The sequence below is a fragment of the Pongo pygmaeus genome, chromosome 16 (genome assembly GCF_028885625.2).
Source record: "Pongo pygmaeus isolate AG05252 chromosome 16, NHGRI_mPonPyg2-v2.0_pri, whole genome shotgun sequence".
NCBI lineage: Eukaryota > Metazoa > Chordata > Mammalia > Primates > Hominidae > Pongo > Pongo pygmaeus.
In genome coordinates, this window is record NC_072389.2 from 79,584,188 (window position 1) to 79,606,821 (window position 22,634).

The window sequence follows — 22,634 nt, forward strand, 5'->3', positions numbered from 1 at the left end:
TTCCCTGAGAGAGGAGATTTATGGTAGTTCTTGTTTCTCAGAAGTTTCTGTTTTTAGTCATAAGAGCAAAGAGCGTTAAGAGTCAAGAGAGTTTCTGTTTTTAGTCATGAGAGAAGCTCTTAGAAGGCTCCTTTCTGCGTCTGTTGGTTTTCATTTGCCTGCAGCTCAAAACAATCATATGCCAAAGTGGCATATTTTGGGGTGGCATATTTTTATCCCTTATGTCAGGTACAATGTGCAGGGAAGGTTCAGCCAGCAAGAGGGCAGGATTCCTATTCCTTGAGCACGGTGCATGGCCTTAACAAACCTGAAAAATCATGTGCTCCCACTCCCATTTCACATTGTTTCACAATTTACCAGTGGTTACTGGACAACCTCAACTTATTTTTTCTGCACAAAACTTCATTGCCATAAATAAGAGTTCACAACTTTCCTCTGGTCACAAGTCAGTTAGCAGCCACCTCGCTCTTTGACACTGAGCTGATTTAGAGCTCACACTGGGGAGCAGCCCCAGAGGTGGCTTTAAACCTGGGACTCGGGGTGTCTGCCCTGGGGTGGCTGCCCTGGGGCCATTGGTATTTGCTCCACATGCCTGTGGAATCCATTTTTTCATGTTCATGTCACACCTACTGTGTTGCATGTTCTTTACTAGGGGGTGGGGTAGAAATATGAATGGACACAGCCCCTCCTTGAGATCACAGCCTGGTAAACAGATCAGCCATTAACAATTGAGGCAGCAGGGTTCCATGCAGAAGGCTGCATGACTTTGCTGTCTATTGTGACTGCGTTTTGATAGTTGCCTTTGTCACACTGTCTTCTGTATGACATGCCCTCAGCAACATGTCGTATCTGGCACGGGGCTGACATCCTGTTTGTGCTTAGTCAGTTGTGGAAGGAAGAAGTCAGGCAAACACAAAGGTGGCTGAGCTCAGAAAAGGCCACTTACCCTTCTGGGATTGGCTGGGGAAGGTGGCTTCCAAGAGGCCATCACACTTAGTGTGATTTATAAGGAAAGAGAAAGTCCACAGACAGGAGGGACCGCACATGCAAGGAAGGGGCACTAGTGAGTTTGCAGCATCTCAGGAACTGCAATAGAAGGTTGATGTGAGGGCAGGCACTGGAAGGGTGAGTTGGGGTCAGATGTGGCAGGCTTGGAAGGAGTCAGGACTCTATGCTACAATTTCCAGAACACTCAGTGTGCTCAGCTTTCTCCTTTGTCATGCCTTCATACCCCCTAATCTTCTCACCAGTGACTATCCTCTGGAAGACAATGGGAATGGGACCCTGTGGAGGGTTCTGTTGAAAACCCATTGATGGGGCCGGGCGTGGTGGCTCACGCCTGTAATCCCAGCACTTTGGGAGGCTGAGGCAGGCAGATCACGAGGTCAGGAGATCGAGACCATCCTGGCTAACATGGTGAAACCCCGTCTCTACTAAAAATACAAAAAAAATTAGCTGGGCGTGGTGGCGAGTGCCTGTAGTCCCAGCTACTCAGGAGGCTGAGGCAGGAGAATGGGGTGAACCCAGGAGGCGGAGCTTGCAGTGAGCTGAGATTGCGCCGCTGCACTCCAGCCTGGGTGACAGAGCGAGACTCTGTCTCAAAAAAAAAAAAAAACAAAAGAAAAGAAAACCCATTGATGGGCATTGAGGAGTGGTGGGATGATCAGAGCCTCTCTCTGCACTCTGGTACTTTGACAAAAGTGGGCAAGTTTGGGAACAGGAAGATCAGTATTTCTTTGGCTGCATACTTATTTATATTTCACCCCATTCCATGGAGAATTTGAGGGGATTTGTCACCAGATGTGGGATACTTGTCCAATAGAAACTGAAGCAAAGAATCTGGACAAGGGAAAGGGAGCCTCATGAGTACACTAGGTCTTAGGTCCAGGTGGGGGTGAGGCCTGCAAGAATGCAGAGATGGAGGGGTGTGGAGACAGCTGTGGTCCCACACTGCCAGCATTTGCCTGACCGGACATTCTCAGGAGTGCTTCCACCCAAGCATGGTGTGGGTCTAGGGCTGCAGGTGGAGCTAAGTCCTATCTGTGTCTGGGTGTCAGATCCTAAAATTTGCTGTATGGAGTGGGGGAATTAATCCAGGGCCATCAAGGCCTGCAGCCAAAAGAGCTTGAATTATCATTGAATGGAGGAAACAAAAGGCCTATTAATCAGGTTTAAGAGGTGTAATTGAAGGATTGGCACCTATCCCTGCTTGGTGCTCTCTTAGTGCCCTCTGTGAAGTTAGTGGTAAATTGCATTTTATTGGGGATTAATATTATTGGGATTGCTTCCTGGCCTGCAAGGAGCATTACATGGGCAGAAGAAAGGCTGCTGCCAGGAGTTGGGCAACATGATGAAAGATGTGGGCAATAAATGACCCATTTCCTAGTTTTTCTATGAACTTATCTTGAAGGTAGATTTGTAGAATAATATGTGGATAAAAGTGGTTTTCCTCCTGGTCTCCTTTGATGTTTTGGAGAAAGAAGCAACAGTTTATTTATTTATTTGTTTATTTTTGAGACAGTGTCTTGATCTGACACCCAGGCTGGAGTGCAGTGGCACAGTCATGGCTTGCGGCAGCCTCAACCTCCCAGGTTCAAGCGATCCTCCCACCTTAGCCTTCCTAATTTGCAGAGACGAGTTTTCACCATGTTGCCCAGGTTGGTCTCGAACTCTTGGGCTCCACCCACCTCGGCTTCTCAAAGGGCTGGGATTACAGGCTTGAGCCACCATGCCCAGCCGGAAGCAGGGAATTTAAAGCAGTGCAAGCCAAGATCAGGATTAGGGCTGGTGCTCCATTCTCACTTCTCCTGAAGGCCAGTCTCCTCTACTTTCTGCAGCTGTGGGAGTGGGCTTTGCTATTCAGGGATGGAGGCCTGGGATGTTTTAGAACAATTTGGGGTTTTTTAGTTTTGTTTTTTTGAGACAGGGGCTTGCTCTGTCACCCAGGCTGGAGTGCAGTGTGCGATTACAGCTTACTGAAGCCTTGACCTCCCAGGCAAGTTATCCTCCCACCTCAGACCCCCAAGTATAATAGCTGGGACTACCGACATGCACCACCATGCCCTGCTAATTTTTTTTTTTTTTTTTTTTTTGTAGAGATGGGCTTTCACTATGTTCCCTAGGCTGGTCTCAAACTACTGAGCTCAGGCAATCCACCTGCCTGGGCTTCCCAAAGTGCTGGGATTACAGGTGTGAACCACTGCGCCCAGCCTTTAGAATAATTTTTAACAAGACTTGAAACTAACAAGCTTTTGGCATAGTGGTGCATGCCTGTAGTCCCAGCTACTAGGGAGACTGAGGTGGGAGGATCACTTGAGCCTCAGAGGTTGAGGCTGCAGTAAGCCATAATCATGCCATATTGCACTCCAGCCTGGGCAACAGAGCGAGGCCTTGTCTCTAAAAAAAAAAAAAAAAAAAAAAAAGAAATTAACAAGCTTTTCTCATTGATTGCTAACTGATAAAATTAAAAACTATTAATAGAACCACGGCCAGCCAGCCAGACAGCCACTGAGCAATCACTTATTGAGCATTTATTTCATGACTGGTGTTATGATAGCTATTGCCAGATGAAAAAGAATGCCTGCCTTTGAAGCTTGAATTTGTGGAGAGTTTCAGCCTATGGATAAGTTGCATGTGTGTGCAGCCTTGTACTCTATGGCAAGAACCCAGAGGTCCCAGAAGACACGTTCAGATCAAGTGCTGTGGCAGTTTTAAGAAGGGAAAACTTGTATTTATGTGGGAGAGTCAGGGAAACCCTGATATTTTAGCATTTGGGCTACACCTTGAAGGGTTTATTTGTCTCTATAAGTTGCATCTAAAACAAACTGTATAAATTAGTGACTTTTCTTTAGTTAGTAGCTTAAGCAAAAGCTGGATTGATGGCTGATGTAAGTGAATCGGGGTCAAGCTGGCCTCTGACCTGACCAATTAGATATTCAGATTGTGTCACCAGGAGGTACTTTCTCTGTATTTCTTGTGACCTGGCTTTCTTCCAAGACTGGTCCATTCACAGAAGGGTTTACTCCTCATGGGTGCCAGATGATTGCAGCAGCTCCAGAGGTTACACCCTCAGCCCCAAATTCAAGGGGAAGAGAGTGTGAATCTCTCCCAGCATTCCAAGCTAAATCTCAGTGTGTCTTTGATTGGGTCAGGTTCCTCTCCCTGCAAGGGTGGCTCAGGCTAGGGGGGTTCTCAGATTAGCTTAAGCCTGAGTCATATGCTCCCCCAAAGCTCATGGACTGAGAACAGGAATATGTGGCTGCCTAAAGGCAAAGTCCAGTTTCATATTGGTACAAGAAGAAAGAAGAATGTGCCTTTAATACATCTTAGAAAAAATGTCCAATAGCCACTGTAAATGAAAGCAAAGAAGAAAAAAACACTCCAGGTGTATGGAAGGCAGTGGAACAGAAACTGAAGTGCAGGGGACAGGTTTGAAGCCAGCTTCAAGTGAAACATCCTGACCCCTTGGTGCCTGGGTAAACTCTTTTCAATAGAAAGCCAACCTTATTCCAACCAGGTTAGGGAATGTACTATTCAGGCTGCATTCAACCTTTCCTGTTGACAAAGTAGAGCACTATCCTGCCATTTGAGATGTTTTTCCTGTGCTATTCTCCTAATTCCCACACCCTCCTGTAAGATTATTAGGAAGAGAGAACTGTTCCCTTTGTACAAACAAGGCGAGAGGCCAGAGAGTTAACAGGAGCTTCCCAAAAGGGAGAGCTTGCCAGAGCCGGGCCAGAACAGGATGCAGGGTTTCCTGATTGCAGAATGGGTGCCTCTTTCCTACTCCTGCTGGACTCTACATTCAGGCAGCCCACAGCTAACGACTGCACTGAGTTGCAAAAAGAATTCTAGAAGTTGTTTCTTAAGAATTTAGAGCGTATCTTAAGTAAGCATGCAATTTAAGCATGTTGAACTTAATTTTCCCTGACTTTTACAGAAGATAAACTAAAGTGAAATTAGACTTGCTGAACTTCAAAGAAATAATTCTTCATCGTAAAATATTTTCCTAAAAGATCCCTCTAAGATTAAGAAAAAAAAACCCCAAGACATTAAGAAGTTGGAGTCATTTTGTTTTTTGAAACAGAGTCTCGCTCTCTTGCCCAGGCTGGAGTGCAATGGTGCAATCTTGGCTCACTGCAACTTCCACCTCCCGGGTTCAAGTAATTCTCCTGCCTCAGCATCCCGAGTAGCTGGGATTACAGGCGCCTGCCACCACTCCTGGCTAATTTTTGTATTTTTAGTAGAGACAGAGTTTCACCATCTTGGCCAGGCTGGTCTTGAACTCCTGACCTCGTGATCCACCCACTTTGGCCTCCCAAAGTGCTGGGATTACAGGCGTGGGCCACCGTGCCTGGCCATTTTTTTGTATTTTTAGTAGAGATGGGGTTTCGCCATGTTCGCCAGGCTGGTCTTCAACTCCTGATTTCAGGTAATCCACTCACCTCAGCCTCCCAAAGTGCTGGGATTACAGGCAGGAGCCACCATGCCCAGCCTCATATCGTTTGTTTTTAATGAAATGCTTCTAGTTTACATGGTAGTAACTGAGTCTCTGCAATGAAAGATCAAGATGGTTGGCTTCCATCCTTCTAGTTTTGGTTCCATGTCAATAGGACTATAAGGTTTACCATTGGTCTTTTTACTTTAACATCACTTTTCCCAAGTTTTGTATTTTGATTGAGCTTAGTTGGACAGATGTTATCAATAAGCAATTTTTTTTTCAAGAAGGACTTTTTTGTTCTGAATTCCTTGAGTCTCTTGGTGTTGAGAATGTCTTTGGGTTACTCTGATACTTGAATAATATCTCGGCTGGGTATAATATTCTTAGGTCACAATCACTTTCAAAATTTTGTAGACGCTGCTGCATTATCTTCCAGCATCAAATGTTCATTAGGACAGCTCTGGGGCCAAACTGACTTGCTTTTTCTGTCTTTATGCCTAAAGATATTTTTTATTCTTGAAATTTATTAATTTAACCAAGCTGTCTTGGTGTTGAACATTTTGTATCAAATTATTCTGGAACCTAGCATGCTCCTTCAATCTAAAAATTATCTTTATTTCGATTGCTTAAATTACTTCTCCTCCATCTTCCTTTTCTTCCTTCTCATTTTCTTCTTTTTCTTGCTGTATTACCAATAGTATCGCAATTTGTAATTTATTAACTTTAGGTGTGTTCAGTTTAGTAATATAATAGTACTACTACCATTTAGGGTGGGGCAACTTATTTACTTAATGACTTAATGAATGAGTAACAAAGATTAGAACCACCATATACATTCACTTGATATATATTTTTATAAAAGTGTTTGAGAATATCAGAATTATTTATGTCACATAAGGAGTTACTGCCTGTTTTCTGTGTCACCAGATTCTATTAACATTTAATGATTAACTTTACTCCTTGAATTCTGTAACAAATTCCTGCTGTGGCATATTTTGCAATTTGATTATGTTCTGCCAAAGCTGTAACAGTAGGTGAGGTGTTTCAAATTTGGCATGACTGAATAGAAGAGCTGCCCGTTCTTACCATATGTTACTCAACTCATATATTGCCATGTTATTTTTACCTTACTCATCAAATTATCTTTTTTCTTATACATGGCTTTAATTAATTGATTATTTTAGTTATTTCCATCTCTTGACATTTCATGTACTGAAAATAGATCAGATTTAAATAAAATAGCTTGATAATCAGTATTTATGTGATAAACTTTGTCTTATTTCTTGCAACATTTACCGGCATGTAAATCCAAATTGAATATTGGTTAATGTTCACCAATATTCAATACTATGATAATTGTAGTGTTTTGTTATGAAAGTCAATGAATTTCCCCCCATGATGTACTTTGTTCCAAAATTTGAATCTCCTTTAATAACATATAACACATATGATGCTTAAAAAATTTCTCACCGCTGACACTATTTGGACTGTACTTACGACAGGCATACTGGCCATCACCTCAGCATATGAGGATAACCATATTTTAGAAATACCATGCTGGTGGCACTGGGGAGAGCTGATTGGAGCTGGAGAGACCAGAGGCAGGGAGGCCTCTTAGGACATCGTGCTCAAGGAGATAAGCAATAACTGAGGCAAGAACAGAGGCAGTAGCAGTGGGAACTGCTGGGACAGGTTTAGGAGCCAGCATTCTGCCTTAATCATCTTTACACCCTTGCTGCATGCCTAGACCTACTTGGTACTTAGTAAGTTTTTTTGGGTTTTTTTGAGATGGAATCTCGCTCTGTCTCCCAGGCGGGAGTGCAGCGGCGTGATCTCAGCTCACTGCAACCTCCGCCTCCTGGGTTCAAGTGATTCTCTTACCCTCAGCCTCCTGAGTAGCTGGGATTACAGGCGCCCGCCACCACACTCAGCTAATTTTTGTATTTTTATTAGAGACGGGAGGCCGAGGCGGGTGGATCACAAGGTCAGGAGTTCGAGACCAGCCTGACCAATATGGTGAAAACCCGTCTCTACTAAAAATACAAAAATTAGCTGGGCGTGGTGGCGGGTGCCTATAGTCCCAGCTACTCAGTAGGCTGAGGCAGGAGAATTGCTTGAACCTGGAAGGCAGAGGTTGCAGTGAGCCGAGATCATGCCACTGCACTCTAGCCTGGGTGGCAGAGTGAGACTCTTTCTCAAAAAAAAAAAAAAAAAAAAATCGTTGAAGCCATAGAGGACAGGGAGGCATCCAGGAGTGGCCGTTGAATGGTGGTGCCATTCCCCACCATAAAGATGGCAGGAGAAAGAGGGAACCCACGTGGCAGTGTAGCTGCCGCCTGATGAATGAGTGGCATGATCCAGGGGAACACTGCCCACCATGGATACACAGCCATATTCCTTGGGAGCAGGTACCTGTGTAGAAAAGAGTGGAGAAGAAAAAGCACAAACTTTCCCCTCCCCATTCCTGGGTGTGGCACCAGCATCAGACAGGAGTTCAAACAGTGCTTCCTTTCACCGCTTTCCTTGCTGCTTTTCTATTCTGGTATCTTCTTCTCCAAGACCTCAGGCTTTCCCCTCTCCACCACCACCTTCTCAACCAATAAATCACTGGAGGGGAGGTCCATAGGAATAATGCATTCACTCTCTTCAAATATCCCAGGGTCTAGAATTACCCATCTCCTCTCCTGGTTTCAGAAATCTTGTTTTTTCAATGGTGAGATAGCAGGAAACTGATCTGGTGAAATGCATTCATACTACTGCATAAAGGATTGATGGATCCTTTTAACTGTAGTTACTTGAATTTCCAAAAGAGCTCTCTTTTACCACTCTACCAAAGTGAAAGTGCCAAGTTGCTGCATGGAAATGGGACAGGTAGAGGAGAGTTTTTGGTCACCATTAAGGCAAGCCAGGTGGTACCAGCTCTCCTTCACTGGTCCTATTTCATAACATCGTTGCTTCTTGCATTTTAGAGCTACCAGTTTCCTAGAACAGCAGAAGTAGCACGCTCCCCTGGCCCAACCAACAGGTGCGGCTATCGTGGCCTATCTGTACTGGGGAGGGGACACTCCAGATCTGATATTAACAGGTTCACCCAACAGCAGGGATGTCCTGTGCCATGTGTAATACCCGCTCTTCTTTCATGGTTCCAGAATGTCCGATGACTACATAGCACTGTGCTGAGTCCTTCACATACACCAGCTTGTCTTTGTGCTTGTAACAGTCTATAAGGGAAGCATTATTACTCCCATTCTACAGATGGGGAAATTAAGACTCAGAGAGAAAAGGTAGTTAGCTCAAGGCCTTGTAGCTAGAAATTTGGAAGAGCTAACACATACCACTCTTGGCATGGCAGTTTAGACATGGACAGCTTTAGGATGGGGAGACTGAGAACCCGGGAAACATGTTGAGGCTTCTATTAAAATACACTACTCGGCCAGGCGAGGTGGCTCACACCTGTAATCCCAGCACTTTGGGAGGCCGAGGTGGGCAGATCACGAGGTCAAGAGATTGAGACCATCCTGGCCAACATGGTGAAACCCTGTCTCTACTAAAAATACAAAAATCAGCTGAGTGTGGTGGTGCACGCCTATAGTCCCAGCTACTCGGGAGGCTGAGACAGGAGAATCGCTTGAACCTGGGAGGCAGAGGTTGCAATGAGCCAAGATTGCCCCACTGCACTCCAGCCTGGCAACAGAGCGAGACTCCATCTCTAAATAAATAAATAAATAATAAAAATAAATAAAATAAAATACACTACTCAGGAGGCTGAGGTGAGAAGATCACATGAGCCCAGGAATTCAAGTCCAGCCTGGGCAACATAGCAAGACCCTGTCTCTGAAAAAAAAATTAACAGTGTGGCTATTTCACTGAAGAGTCATAGAGGGATAAATGAAACAATACATCCCAGAGAAGAGAAAGAGCTTTGTTGTAATACCTAGATGGGATGTTCTTTGAGTGTTCCCCATTGCTTCCTATTTAAAGTCCAAACTCCTTTACTTAGAATTGATTATAGAAACTTTAGGAAAATCTAAATAGGTGAAAAGGAGGGACGAGAGAAAGAGGAAACTACTATCCCTCTAGACCTTTTCCTTTCCTTTTTGCTATCTCTGTGATCATCTAAAACAAAATGAACAACATTTAGTGTTGTATAACTTGCTTTTCTTATAAATAGTCATGAATATCTTTCAAAAAATATATAGTTTTGAATTTTTTAGGCAGTGGCATCTGTTTTTTTTTTTGAGATGGAGTCTCACTCTGTCGCCCAGGCTGGAGTGCAGTGGCGCGATCTCGGCTCACTGCAAGCTCCGCCTCCTGGGTTCACGCCATTCTCCTGCCTCAGCCTCCTGAGTAGCTGGGACTACAGGCACGTGCCACCATGCCCGGCCAATTTTTTGTATTTTTTAGTAGAGATGGGGTTTCACCATGTTAGCCAGGATGGTCTCGATCTCCTGACCTCGTGATCCACCCACCTCGGCCTCCCAAAGTGCTGGGATTACAGTCGTGAGCCACCGTGCCCGGCCGGGCAGTGGCATGTATTGATTGTATGGTTTCTTTCATTTCTTCAGTAATTATAGTGTCTTTACTATGGTGAGAGTAAATAGTCCACTATGTTTTCTCCTTCGAGATGTAATTTTACACGTTTAACTTTGTGATTCATTGGAAGCGTATCTGGGTATGAAACAAGAAGCAAGGCTCTAACTTCATTCCTGCCTCCTACCCTCCTCCCTAGCCAATTTCTCTGATTCCAATTGTTGAAAACCCCTTTAATGTCCATCAGTTTGGGCTGCTGGCTGGGCGCAGTGGCTCACGCCTGTGATCCCAGCACTTTGGGAGGCAGGGGCTGGCGGGTCACCTGAGGTCAGGAGATGGAGACCAGCCTGGCCGGCATGGTGAAACCCCATCTCTACTGCAAATACAAAAGAATTAGCCAGGCGTGGTGGTGTACACCTGTAGTCCCAGCTGCTTGGGAGGCTGAGGCAGGAGAATCGCTTGAACCCAGGAGGTGGAAGTTGCAATGAGTTGAGATCACGCCACTGCACTCCAGCCTGGGTGACACAGTGAGACTCTCTCAAAAAGAAAAAAGAGAAAAAGATGGGTTGCTTTCTTTCTTATATAAAATATTACATTTCTATAGATGCCAGGGACTACATCAGGCCTACCTGGTCTGTTCTACTGATCCTTCTCTTGACTCTTGAACTAGTACCATATTCTCTTAATAATGGCATTTCTATAATGTATTATCCCTTCCTTACACTGATTCCTCAAACATTTCTTAGCAGCTGGTCATAGTGGCTTAGGCCTGAAATCCCAGCACTTTGGAGGCCAAGGTGGAAGGATCACTTGAGCCCAGGAGTTCGAGACCCGCCTGGGCAAAATGTTGAGACTCTGTCTCTATAAAATTAAAAAATTTTTTTTCTTAGCTATTTTATCTGTTTGTTCCTTCATATGAAATTTAGAAAGCTTGCCAGACATGGTGGCTCACACCTGTAATCCCAGCACTTCTGGGAGGCCGAGGCGGGAGGATCACCTGAGATCAGCAGTTCGAGACCAGGCTGGCCAACATGGTGAAACCGCGTCTCTACTAAAAATAAAAAAAATTAGCCAGGCATGGTGGCTCACACCTGTAGTCCCAGCTACTTGGGAGGCTGAGGCACAAGAATCACTTGAACCCGCGAGGCAGAGATTGCAGTGAGCCAAGATTGTGCCACTGCACTCCAGCCTGGGCAACAGAGTGAGACTCAGTCTCAAAAAAAAAAAAAAAGAAAAGAAAAAAGGAAAAGAAAAGAAATTTAGAATACTTTGGTTAAGTTTCAAAAATAATTTAAATTGCCTTAAACCTGTTTATTAATTCGAGGAGAATTAATAATCTTATAATATTTAGTCTCTCTTTTTGGGAACTTGATACAGTCTTCTGTTTTTTAGACTTTATCTCTTAGTAGGTTTTTGTCATTTTCTAGGTATTTTGTACCATTTTTTTTTAATTTAAAAAAAGTCTTTTAGAGATGAAGTTCTTGCTAAGTTGCCCAGGCTGGCCTGGAACTCCTGGGTGTAAGCAATCCTCTCACCACAGCCTCCCTAGTAGCTGGGACTATAGGCACACAATCATGGTGTAGAATTTTTTAAATAGCTGTTGTGAATGGGAAGATGGATTTTTCCCCATATTTCTGTTCGTTTGCTTTGCTAAGATAGAATTATGCTATTTTTCTTTCTTAATTATTATGTAATCTAGCCACTTTGGTGAGCAATTTCTTATTAAGTTAGTGGTGTTTTTGCTCATTGTTTTGAGTATTCCAGAAGCAAATAGATGTTATTTTGCCTTTCTGAAGATACAGTTAAGTCTGGGTTCTTGTCATGGAGCCCTTCTGGGCAGTTTCCCACTTCACCTCTGCCTCCTCCAAAGTGCCAAGCATGCAGCAGGTACTCAGTGAGTGTCCTCTGAATGAAGGTAAAGGAACCGCTTGGCTAAGAAGGTCATTCCTGGCCCTGGGTGGCAGCCCTTTGATTCAGGTCTGCACCTCAGTCTTACCAGAGGGCTGGGGGCTTTTAGACCCAGGTGTCTGATTCAGGCTAGCCACCTCACAGACACTTGCTGCCCATTTCCATCTGGAGGGGGAGCAGGGGCCAGTCACCCTAGGGAGACCCCATTCAGGACAAAAGAAGGTTAGAAAAAGGACCCAGCAGAGGCTATGGCCATCCAGAACGTCTTGCTCTCTATCCAGCCAGGCTGCCTGAGGTGTGCCCTTCCAGGCTTGGAGTCCTATCTCCAAGGAAGGGGATCCAACATCAGACATAGCCCCTCTCCCCAAGGGTCCAAGTTCCAAAGGGGGAAAATAACAACTGTTTCTTATTCTCCTCCCCTTATTCCTATACCCTATAGAATTGCCCACATTTATTAGTATTCTGTTTTTTAATTTCAAAAAAAGGAATACATTCACAAGGCTCAAACATAATCTAAAAAGGTATACAGTGAATGTCTTACTCTACCCTCATTCCACCCATCCCATAGCCACTTTTATTAATTTGCATGTCCTTTTAAGATTTATTTATTCAAATACAATCAAATATGAAGATATTCTTATTTTTCCCCATTCTTACACAAAAGGTAGCATCTGATACACACATTTCTGCCCTTGATTTCTAACTTAAAATATACATCATAATAATACAAATAGCATTTATTGAATACTCATTGTGTGCCAGTCATTTTTCAAACTTTTGTCCATATATTAACTCATTTAATCCTTCCAGTACTCCTATTATTAACCTCAATTCTCCATGGAGAATTTTCCTTATCAGTATATAAAGAGCTTCCTCAATGGCTTACAGCTACATAGTATTACGTTGTATGGGTGGATCATAATTTATGTAACTAATTGCCTTGTGATGGACACGTGGGTAGCTTCTAATTCTTTGCTATTGTGGACTGTGCTGCAGTGAATATATTGTATGGATATCATCTTGTTATGTGTGGAGATAGAGCTGCAGAGCAGATCCATAGAAAGAGGATTGATGAGTTAAATGCATTTGTAATTCTGATGGGTATTGCCAGATTGCCTTCTGCAGAGTTATTAGTTCTTTTCATAATTGCTTAGTATTTCTAATTAAGCATAGCATTGATGAGCACTATGTATCAGTCTGGCTGGCTAGTAGGCTCTCTGTTGGTGGTTCCAGAACAAGTTGATCTCAACATGGTCCCAGATGAGACCCTTTCTTCTGGCCTCAGATGGGCTGACTTATTCCTTTCTTTTTTTTTTTTTTTTTTTTTGAGATGGAGTCTTGCTCTATTGGCCAGGCTGGAGTACAGTGGTGCAATTTTGGCTTACTGTAACCTCCACCTCCTGGGTTCAAGCAGTTCTCCCATCTCAGCCTCTGAGTAACTGGGATTACAGGCGCACACCACGAAGACTTATTCTTATCACCGCCGGTGAGGGTAAATTACAGCAACATTTCTGGGGAAGTAACAGTATTTTCCCTGGTAATATTTGAAGAAGCAGCCTTGTAATGGTTAAGAACATGGACTCTGAGCTGGACTGCCTGGGTTTTTATATTTTCTTTTGCTGCTGTAACAAATTACCACAAATTTAGGGGCTTAAAACAATGCAAATGTATTCTCTTATGGTTCTGGAGGGAAGAAGTCTGAAACAGATCTCACTGAGATATATAAAGGTGTCAGCAGGCTTTGCTCCTTTGGGAGGCTCTGAGGGAGAATGTTTTCTTGCCTTTCCCAGCTTCTAGAGGCTGCGCACATTCCTTGGTGCATGGCCCCTTTCTGTCTTCAAAGCCAGCAACATCACAACACTCCCACCTCTGCATTCAATCATATCTCCTCTCATTCTCCTGCCTCCCTGCCCTTTCCTTTGTAAGGATTCATGTGATTACATTGAACCCACCCAGATAATCTAGAATAATCTCTTTATCTCGAGGTCCTTAATTGAATAACACCTGCAAAGACCCTTTTGCCATAGTAAGGTGACATATTCACAGGTCCCAGGAATTTGCACGTGGACATCTTTAGAGGCCACTATTCTACCTACCACAGTTTGCATCTAGACTCTACCACTTACTAATCGTGTGACCTTGAACAAATTATTTTGCCTCTTGCACCAGTTTTCTCATCCTTAAAATGGGGATAATAATGGTATCTATTCCATTGGATTGTCAGGAGGATTGAATGAGTTAATATTTGCCAACGCTTATAATAGTGTCTGACACACAATAAATGATACGGAAGTATCTGCTAGCTAAAATATATTAACCAGGCCAGGTGCGGTAGCTCACGCCTGTAATCCCAGCACTTTGGGAGGCCGAGGTGGGTGGATCACCTGAGGTCGGGAGTTCAAGACCAGCCTGACCAACATGGAGAAACCTCGTCTCTACTAAAAATACAAAATTAGCCGGGGTGGTGGCGCATGCTTGTAATCCCAGCTACTCGGGAGGCTGAGGCAGGAGAATTGCTTGAACCCGGGAGGCAGAGGTTGCGGTGAGCTGAGATGGTGCCATTGCACTCCAGCCTGGACAACAAGAGTGAAACTCGGTCTCAAAAAAAAAAAAAAGTAACCAAATAAAAATATTAAAATACAAACACTTTGATCTAGCAAGCCTATATTTATAATCTATTTCATAGGAACAAAAGCTTCCATGATTAGGCTATATAACTTGGATATTACTAAAGTGTTGTCCATATTGGCACCAGAAGAAAAAAAAAGGAAAGGAAAAGCAAAGAAAGAAAATGCACAAACAGGAAATTACCTGAATGCCAGCAAAACAAGAGTGATTGAATCAATTGTGGCCCATCTGGGATATACCAGAGCTATTAAAGAGAATACATCTGATCTGTGCCTACGCACCTAGAGGAATGCTCTGAGTGAAAGTTCGTTAAGAGGAGGAAGTTACAAAGTAATTATATGACTTGATTTATTTATTTCTTTTTTTCTTGAGACGGAGTTTCGCTCTTGTTGCCCAGGCTGGAGTGCAATGCACCATCTGGGCTCACCGTAACCTCCCCCTCCCGGGTTCAAGCAATTCTCCTGCCTCAGCCTCCTGAGTAGCTGGGATTACAGGCATGCGGCACCACACCCGGCTAATTTTGTATTTTTAGTAGAGACGGGGTTTCTCCATGTTGGTCAGGCAGGTCTTGAACTCCCGACCTCAGGTGATCCACCCGCCTCGGCCTCCCAAAGTGCTGGGATTATAGGCGTGAGCCACCGCGCCCGGCCGATTTCTTTCTTTCTTTTTTTTTCTTGAACAAACAGCCCCCAAAATTGTTGTAGATATCTAGGTCAGTCATTTAACACGTTGTTTCTTCCTCTGGGAAATATGTATAACAATAATTCTCACCCAAGGGGCTCTTGCAAAGGTTAAGTGGCATGGCTGACATGTGTCAAGTCTGTACCATCCTGCAAGCAGCAGCCCAGTCTGGCATTTGTGTAAGGCGGTTTCAGTGGAGAGAGGTGTGGAAGGATGCACCCCACGATGCTCACCTGGTGCTTCCTCGGTGGGGAAGGGAAGTTCAGAAGTGGTGGAAGGAGATGATTGTCGTTTCGTATATCTTTGTATTGTTTCCCGGATGTTGAAATTGTTACTGTAGTAACCTTTTATACCCATGTGTTATTGGTATTTTGGATACTATCACCATAACCACAAACACCGAATTAGGAAAAGCAGAAACCTAGAAACATGCCATGATTCAAAGTCTGGTATTTTTGGAAGAGGAATTTAATAACGAACGTTTTTTAAGAGGAAAAAGTCAGGAGAGTCCTAACCCAGGCCAACCTTGTGTGTCCACAGCATCTACTGCCGAGGATGTTCCAAGCCGCTGTGCTGCTCGTGCGCACTCCTTGACAGCAGCCACAGTGAGCTCAAGTGCGACATCAGCGCAGAGATCCAGCAGCGACAGGAGGAGCTGGACGCCATGACGCAGGCGCTGCAGGAGCAGGATAGTGCCTTTGGCGCGGTCCACGCGCAGATGCACGCGGCCGTCGGCCAGCTGGGCCGCGCGCGTGCCGAGACCGAGGAGCTGATCCGCGAGCGCGTGCGCCAGGTGGTAGCTCACGTGCGGGCTCAGGAGCGCGAGCTGCTGGAGGCGGTGGATGCGCGATACCAGCGCGACTACGAGGAGATGGCCAGTCGGCTGGGCCGCCTGGATGCTGTGCTGCAGCGCATCCGCACGGGCAGCGCGCTGGTGCAGAGGATGAAGTGCTACGCCTCGGACCAGGAGGTGCTGGACATGCACGGTTTCCTGCGCCAGGCGCTCTGCCGCCTGCGCCAGGAGGAGCCCCAGAGCCTGCAAGCCGCCGTGCGCACGGACGGCTTCGACGAGTTCAAGGTGCGCCTGCAGGACCTCAGCTCTTGCATCACGCAGGGGAAAGGTAAGCACGCACGCCACCTTCCTGGGCGGCCTGTGCCTCCGCTGCACCCTAGGGAAGGCGAGTCAGAAGAGATCATCTCCATTTGACAGAAAAGAAAACTGGGTGTTTATTCAGTCTTTGGGGGTTGGTAAGGTCTTAGGTTCCAGGGCACAGGATAAGGGGGAGATGAGGCCCTGACAAAGGGCTGCAGCCACCCAGAGGGGACACGTTTTACTAATTTACAAGACTCTATGGATTGACCTAGCGATGACTCACGGGGAACACGTGAAAGTTGAAAAACTGCAAAGCTGAGAATCAGACCCAGTATCATTTTGGCGCCAGAGGGACCAACCACTTCAGGAGGTTCTCTTAAGCCACCAGTGTCTCGGAACAGAGAAGTCAATTGGGACCTGGGGTTATGGTAGAAGGGGGCTAAGAAAACCTCCTGGGGATGGTTGGATGCTTACCCAAAACCATACAGTGGCTCAGTGGAGGAGATCCCTTGTCTGCAGGATGACCTGCTGTCTGCCAACCTTTGTGCGCCCTGCCTAGTGTTGGACACTTGAGAGGTAAGGAGACACAAACTAGTTTCAGATCTCAAGGAGCCAGAGCCATTTCACATAGCTGGAGAATGAGACAGTGCTCAGCTCTGCAATCCAAATCCGGGAGATGTAGCAGCTGTGTATTAGCTGGAACAGGGGGGCTTTCAAAATAAGAGGTAGGGGGAGTGCGCTAGAGAGTCTCCAGGACTCTTTGACTAAATCTCCAAGCTGGAATGTGAGCTCTGAGCAGCTAGTATAGGATGCCCTTACTGGGAAAGGGGAGGGAGGCTATGGAATCTGAAGGCACCTGGGTAGGGTGCCAGTGACAAAGAGCTTATTTACTTCTCCTGGAGCTGGACATGGATCATGAAGGATAATCTTAGAAGGCCTGGACCTGTGCTTTCTCCACCTAGGCAGTGAATGTCACCCATATTAAGGAAATGACCCCACAGAGTTTACACAGCTTGCCTTGGGTGTTATAACTGGGCAATAGCAGAGAGAAGGGTTATTTTATTCTGAAGCATAAGAGATTTAGATTTAATAAAAACCAGCCTGCAGATAAGGAAGATCATGGAGCTCTCACTATATGCAGAGAGTCAGTGAGCCGGTAGTGATGGCTTTATGATTGCGCACACTTAGTCTTGCTGGTGGCTCAGAGATGGAGAGAGGTGCACTTGGGGTTTGGAGCCAAAAGCAAGCACTCTAATGCCACCTCTCTTTCCCTTCTGGCTGGGTTCCTGCCCACTGCATTCGAGAGAGCTCTCCTTCCAGCTGCCCCTCCAGGGAGTTGTCCAGTGCTGTGGGATGCCCTGCAAAATAGGTATCCCGGAAAAGCAACAGGGACCTCCTCTCTATCACTGTCCCAGGTCAGGATGTCCCTTACCAGCATGTCCTTGACCTGCCTGTGACCTTTGTGTTCTACAGATGCAGCTGTATCCAAGAAAGCCAGCCCAGAGGCTGCCAGCACTCCCAGGGACCCTATTGACGTTGACCTGGTGAGATGGGTTTGAGGTCTGAAGGGGAGGTGGTGGGGCCCAGCAGATCAGGCAGGTTGTGAGTCCTGCTGTCCCTGTGTGTGCAGGGAGAGTGTCTGAGTGAGCGACAGTAAGTGGCTGGGCTGGAAATTTCAGTGAGAGGAAATAAAGGAAGACATTAAAGAAGGGTTGGCTGGCTAGCTGGCTCTGACTCTAGGCTCCTAAATGCCAAAGTTGCTCTTGATGGGCCATGAGCCAGGTTCAGTGGGGGTTAGATGTGGGGTAGACAGTCAGCCACAGATCAGGGCTGCTGCAGAGGGAATTCCAGCATTAGATGGCATATGAGTGCCTTCCAGCCATGAGAAACTATGGTTGTCAGATGTATGGTTAGATGTAGGGTCAGCAGCCCTGAGGGATGTGGCAGATGTCCTCTCCCCTCCTACACCCTACCCCCAATGTGTGAGCCTTCTCTTGGAGTCAGAATAGGTGGGCCTTCCCCTGCTCTTTCCCCACAGATGGTTCTTGGAAAGGAATGGGGAATGGTGCCAGGAGTCAGATTTCGATCCCAGTTGCCCGGGTTCTGCTGGTGTGATTCCAGGGCCATCATACATGTAACAAACCAGAGTGTCTCAGGGTTGGAAGGTATCCATGTCCCATCTAATGCTGACATTCCTTCTGCAGCACCCCTGACCTGTGGCTGTCCAGCTTTCATGTACACATCTCCAGGGACAGGAAGCTTGCTCATTCTAGAGGCAGCTGCTCCCAACTCTGGGCTGCTCTGACTTAGAAAGTGCTTTTCCGAGTGGAAATGCAGTGGTGTCCCTTTGACTTGCCCCCTTTGGCACTCACAAGTATGGCTCCTTTCCACCAGAATAAGCATCCTCGGTTTCTTCCTGGACCTGGCATCTGGTCTTTTCCCCAGCCTAGTCACTCAGGTTTGCATGCACCTAGCCTATTAAGGATCTGGCCCAGGACTGGCCAGTCCTTCATGGACAGCAGGTCTTCTAGTGGTGGGTAGGGGCCTAGCTTTTGCCATGGCATGACCCATAGGAGAGAGAGAGTGCTGTAGGTTGAGGCAATCAGGAGAGGCTTCCTGGAAGAGACAGGACTTAAGAGTCTCAGAGTTTTAGAGCCAGGCAAGAGCATGGAGTCTAACCCCCTTTTTTTTACAGAGGACGAAGCTAAGACCCAGAAAGGATGTGACTTACCCAAGGCTACACACAGCAAATTAGGGGCCAGATTAAAAGCTGACTCTGTTTTTTGTTTGTTTGTTTGTTTTTTAGACGAAGTCTCGCTCTGTTGTTCAGGCTGGAGTGTAGTGGCGTGATCTCGGCTCACTGCACCCTCCACTTCCGGGGTTCAAGCCATTCTCCTGCCTCAGCCTCCTGAGTAGCTGGGACTATAGGCGCGCACCACTACACTCGGCTAATTTTTGTATTTTTTAGTAGAGATGGGGTTTCATCATATTGGCCAGGCTGGTCTTGAACTCCTGACCTCATGATCTGCCCACCTCGGCCTCCCAAAGTGCTGGGATTACAGGCGTGAGCCACTGTGCCCAGCCTAAAAGCTGACTCTTAACTGCCTTGGGTACTGCATTCCTATATACACAATCTCAAGTAAAAAGAGGAATTTTTTAATATATGTGTACATAATACAATCACATAGTCAGAAATAAAAACATAGAAAGTGATCAATAGTGTCTTACTCCCACTTCAGACCCCAGTTCTTATGCCCATATAACTATTTTTTAAAAATTTCTTTTGAGACAGTCTTGCTCTGTCACCCAGGCTGGAGTGCAGTGACACAATCTCTGCTCACTGCAACTTCTGCCTCCTGGGTTCAAGCGATTCTCATGCCTCAGCCTCCTGAGTATCTGGGATTATAGGCACGCACTACCACACCCAGCTAATTTTTTGCATTTTTAGGAGAGATGGGGTTTTGCTATGTTAGCCAGGATACTCTCAAACTCCTGGCCTCAAGTGATCCACCCACCTCAGCCTCCCAAAAGTGCTGGGATTACAGGCATAAGCCACCGTGCCCCACCTCTTTTTTCATTTCTTATATATCCTTCCAGAATTTATTTATGTAATTACAAGCAAATATTATTATAGATATTTGCCTTTTGCCTTCTGTGTTTCACAAAGGTAGGATAATACCAGGTACACATAGTATCATACAAGAATTCTTATCCTATCAATAGGTAGAGAGCTTCCTGATACCTTTTTGCAGCTGCATAATGGACCGTTAAATGGATATGGCAGGCTTTATTTAGCCAGTTCCTTGTTGCTGCATATTTAGGTTGTTTTGCTATTACAAACAATGCTACAATGGATGATGTTTGCAAATAAATAATATAAAATAATAAGGCCAGGTGTGGTGGCTCACACCTGTAAACCCAGGACCTTGGGACACTGAGGCGAGCAGATTGCTTGAGTCCAGGAATTTGAGACCAGCCTCGGCAACATGGTGAGACCCTGTTTCTACAAAAAGTTTAAAAATCAGCCAGGTGTGGTGGCACGTGCCTATAATCCCAGGTACTCAGGAGGCTGAGGTGGGAGGATCACCTGAGCCCAGGGAGTTTGAGGTTGCAGTAAGCTGTGATCACACCACTGCATTGTAGCCTGAGTGACAGAGTGAGACCCTGTCTCAAAAAACAAACAAACAAATAAAATCAAAATAATAATAGGGAAATGCTCTTGGTCCACAGACTCAGCTGTCTTCCAGATGCTAGTCATTGGTGAATGAACAGCAAGAGAGCCTGCACTGTCTTGTGCGAAGGTCTAGGTATTTTGGGTCTTTGTCTTGATAAAATCAGGATAGATATGGCCTCTCACTATCAGCTAGGAAGCAGTTTGAACTTGCAGTATCAGAGGGTTGCTCTTTTTGCAAAGCCTCTGGCTTCAGTCCTTGCCTGGGGATGGCAGTGGAGCTGAGGGAAGGCAGTGGGGAACACAGTGTGAGTGCAAGGACAGATGAGGCAGGCACAGATGGCTGTCCCAAGGGAAAGTGCTCCATCAGCTGTGCCAGGAGAGAAGCAGCTCTTGGGTCCGTGTTTCTGCCTTAGAAGGCAGGAGTTGGGCATCTAGGTCCAGCGCTCATCCCTCTTGAAACTGCTGGTTTGTTTACTTTCATTGCAACTATATGCCTGGAAGAGATGAAGAGAAAGCTCAGCAGGCTTCACTAGGATTGTTTGGGTGGGGCGGCAGCAGCTCAGATATTTTCCCTCCTCTGTTTCTCATAGGCTCTTTGTAATCGTGTTATAATACTTTAATGGAAAAAAATAAATTTATTATTTTAAAGCTATAAAAATTATAAATCAGTCATTATGATGTGTTTTTCTCTACTGAGCCCTCTGGTGTGTTCCCTGTTTTATTAACGTGGATGGAGGGTGTATCAGGGAGGTTGGGACAGAGGCAGAGAGGAGGCCAGCCCGGCCTTTGGGGAGTTCGTGGCCTGTCTGGAAAGAGGGTCTTTTACATACCAGCAGTTTGCAGAGGCAGACACAGAACGATAGAGCAGGACCTTTTAAACTCCTTTTTCAAAAAAAAAAAAAAGTTTAATTTTGGTAAAATACACATAACATAAAATATATCATCTTAATCATTTCAAAATGTTCAGTTCAGTGTACACTGAGTGTACAGTTCTTTAGCATTCAGTACATTCACACTGCTATGCAGCCATCACCACCACCTGTTCCAGAAGGATTTTCATCTTCCCAAGCTGGAACTCTGTCCCTGTAAAACAGTCACTCCCCATGCTGCCTCCCCTCAGCCCTGTGACCCTTGTCTACTTTCTGTCTCTATGATTTTCACCACTCTAGGTACCTCCTATAAGTGGAATCACACAGTATTTGTCCTTTTGTGACTGGCCAGTTTCACTTAGCACAATGTTCTCAAGGTTCATCCATGTAGCATGTGTCAAAATTTCCTTTCTTTTTAAAGCTGAATAATAATATCCCATTATGTGTATATGTCACATTGTGTTGATCCATTCGTCTGTTGATGGACACTGGGCTTGTTTCCATTTTTTGGCTATTGTGAATATGCTATAAACACAGGTGTACAGATATCTCCTTGAGACCTTGCTTTCAATTATTTTGCATGTTTACTCAGAAGTGGAATCGCTGGATCATATGGTAATTCTATTTTTAATTTTTTTGAGGAATCACCATGCTGTTTTCCATTTTTTTTTGTACCATTTGACATTTCCACCAGCACTATGTAAAAGTTTTGACTTCTCTACAGCCTCACCAACATCTGTTATATTGTCTCTCTCTTTTTTTCTTAAATAATAGTCATTCTAATGTGTGTGAGGTGGGTTAAACTCTTTTTTGACCACTATCCTCTATTAAAAAATATATATATTATATCTTAACTTATAGTATATACACATGCACACACATACCGTAGCTAAAGGAGTTTTATAAAATAGGCTGGGCGCAGTGGCTCACACCTGTAATCCCAGCACTTTGGGAGGCGGAGGCAAGTGGATCACCTGAGGTCAGGAGTTCAAGACCAGCCTGGCCAACATGATGAAACCTCGTCTCTTCTAAAAATACAAACATTAGCCAGGCGTGGTGGCGGACACCTGTAATCCCAGCTACTCAGGAGGCTGAGGCAGGAAAATCACTTGAACCTGGGAGGCAGAGGTTGCAGTGAGCCAAGATTATGCCACTACACTCCAGCCTGGGCAACAAGAGCGAGACTCTGCCTCAAAAAAAAAAAAAAAAGAAAAGAAAAGAAAAAAGTTTTACAGAATAAATTATGATTGTTACATGGGATGTACTCTGACAATTTCTATTCTATACTATTATTTTTGATATAAAAATGTT

The 22,634-nt window shown here is 45.2% G+C and overlaps 1 protein-coding gene across 16 annotated transcripts in view; it reads left to right on the forward strand.

Annotated features, from left to right (window-relative positions):
* PML (PML nuclear body scaffold) overlaps window positions 1–22,634 on the forward strand; it is a 52,170-nt gene that overhangs the window by 12,472 nt on the left and 17,064 nt on the right. For all 16 annotated transcript variants that reach the window (XM_054450566.2, XM_054450567.2, XM_054450571.2 and 13 more), the window contains exons 3-4: window positions 15,728–16,308; window positions 17,754–17,824. In XM_054450566.2, coding sequence (XP_054306541.1) covers window positions 15,728–16,308; window positions 17,754–17,824 — 652 coding nt within the window. The remainder of the gene's footprint in view (window positions 1–15,727; window positions 16,309–17,753; window positions 17,825–22,634) is intronic.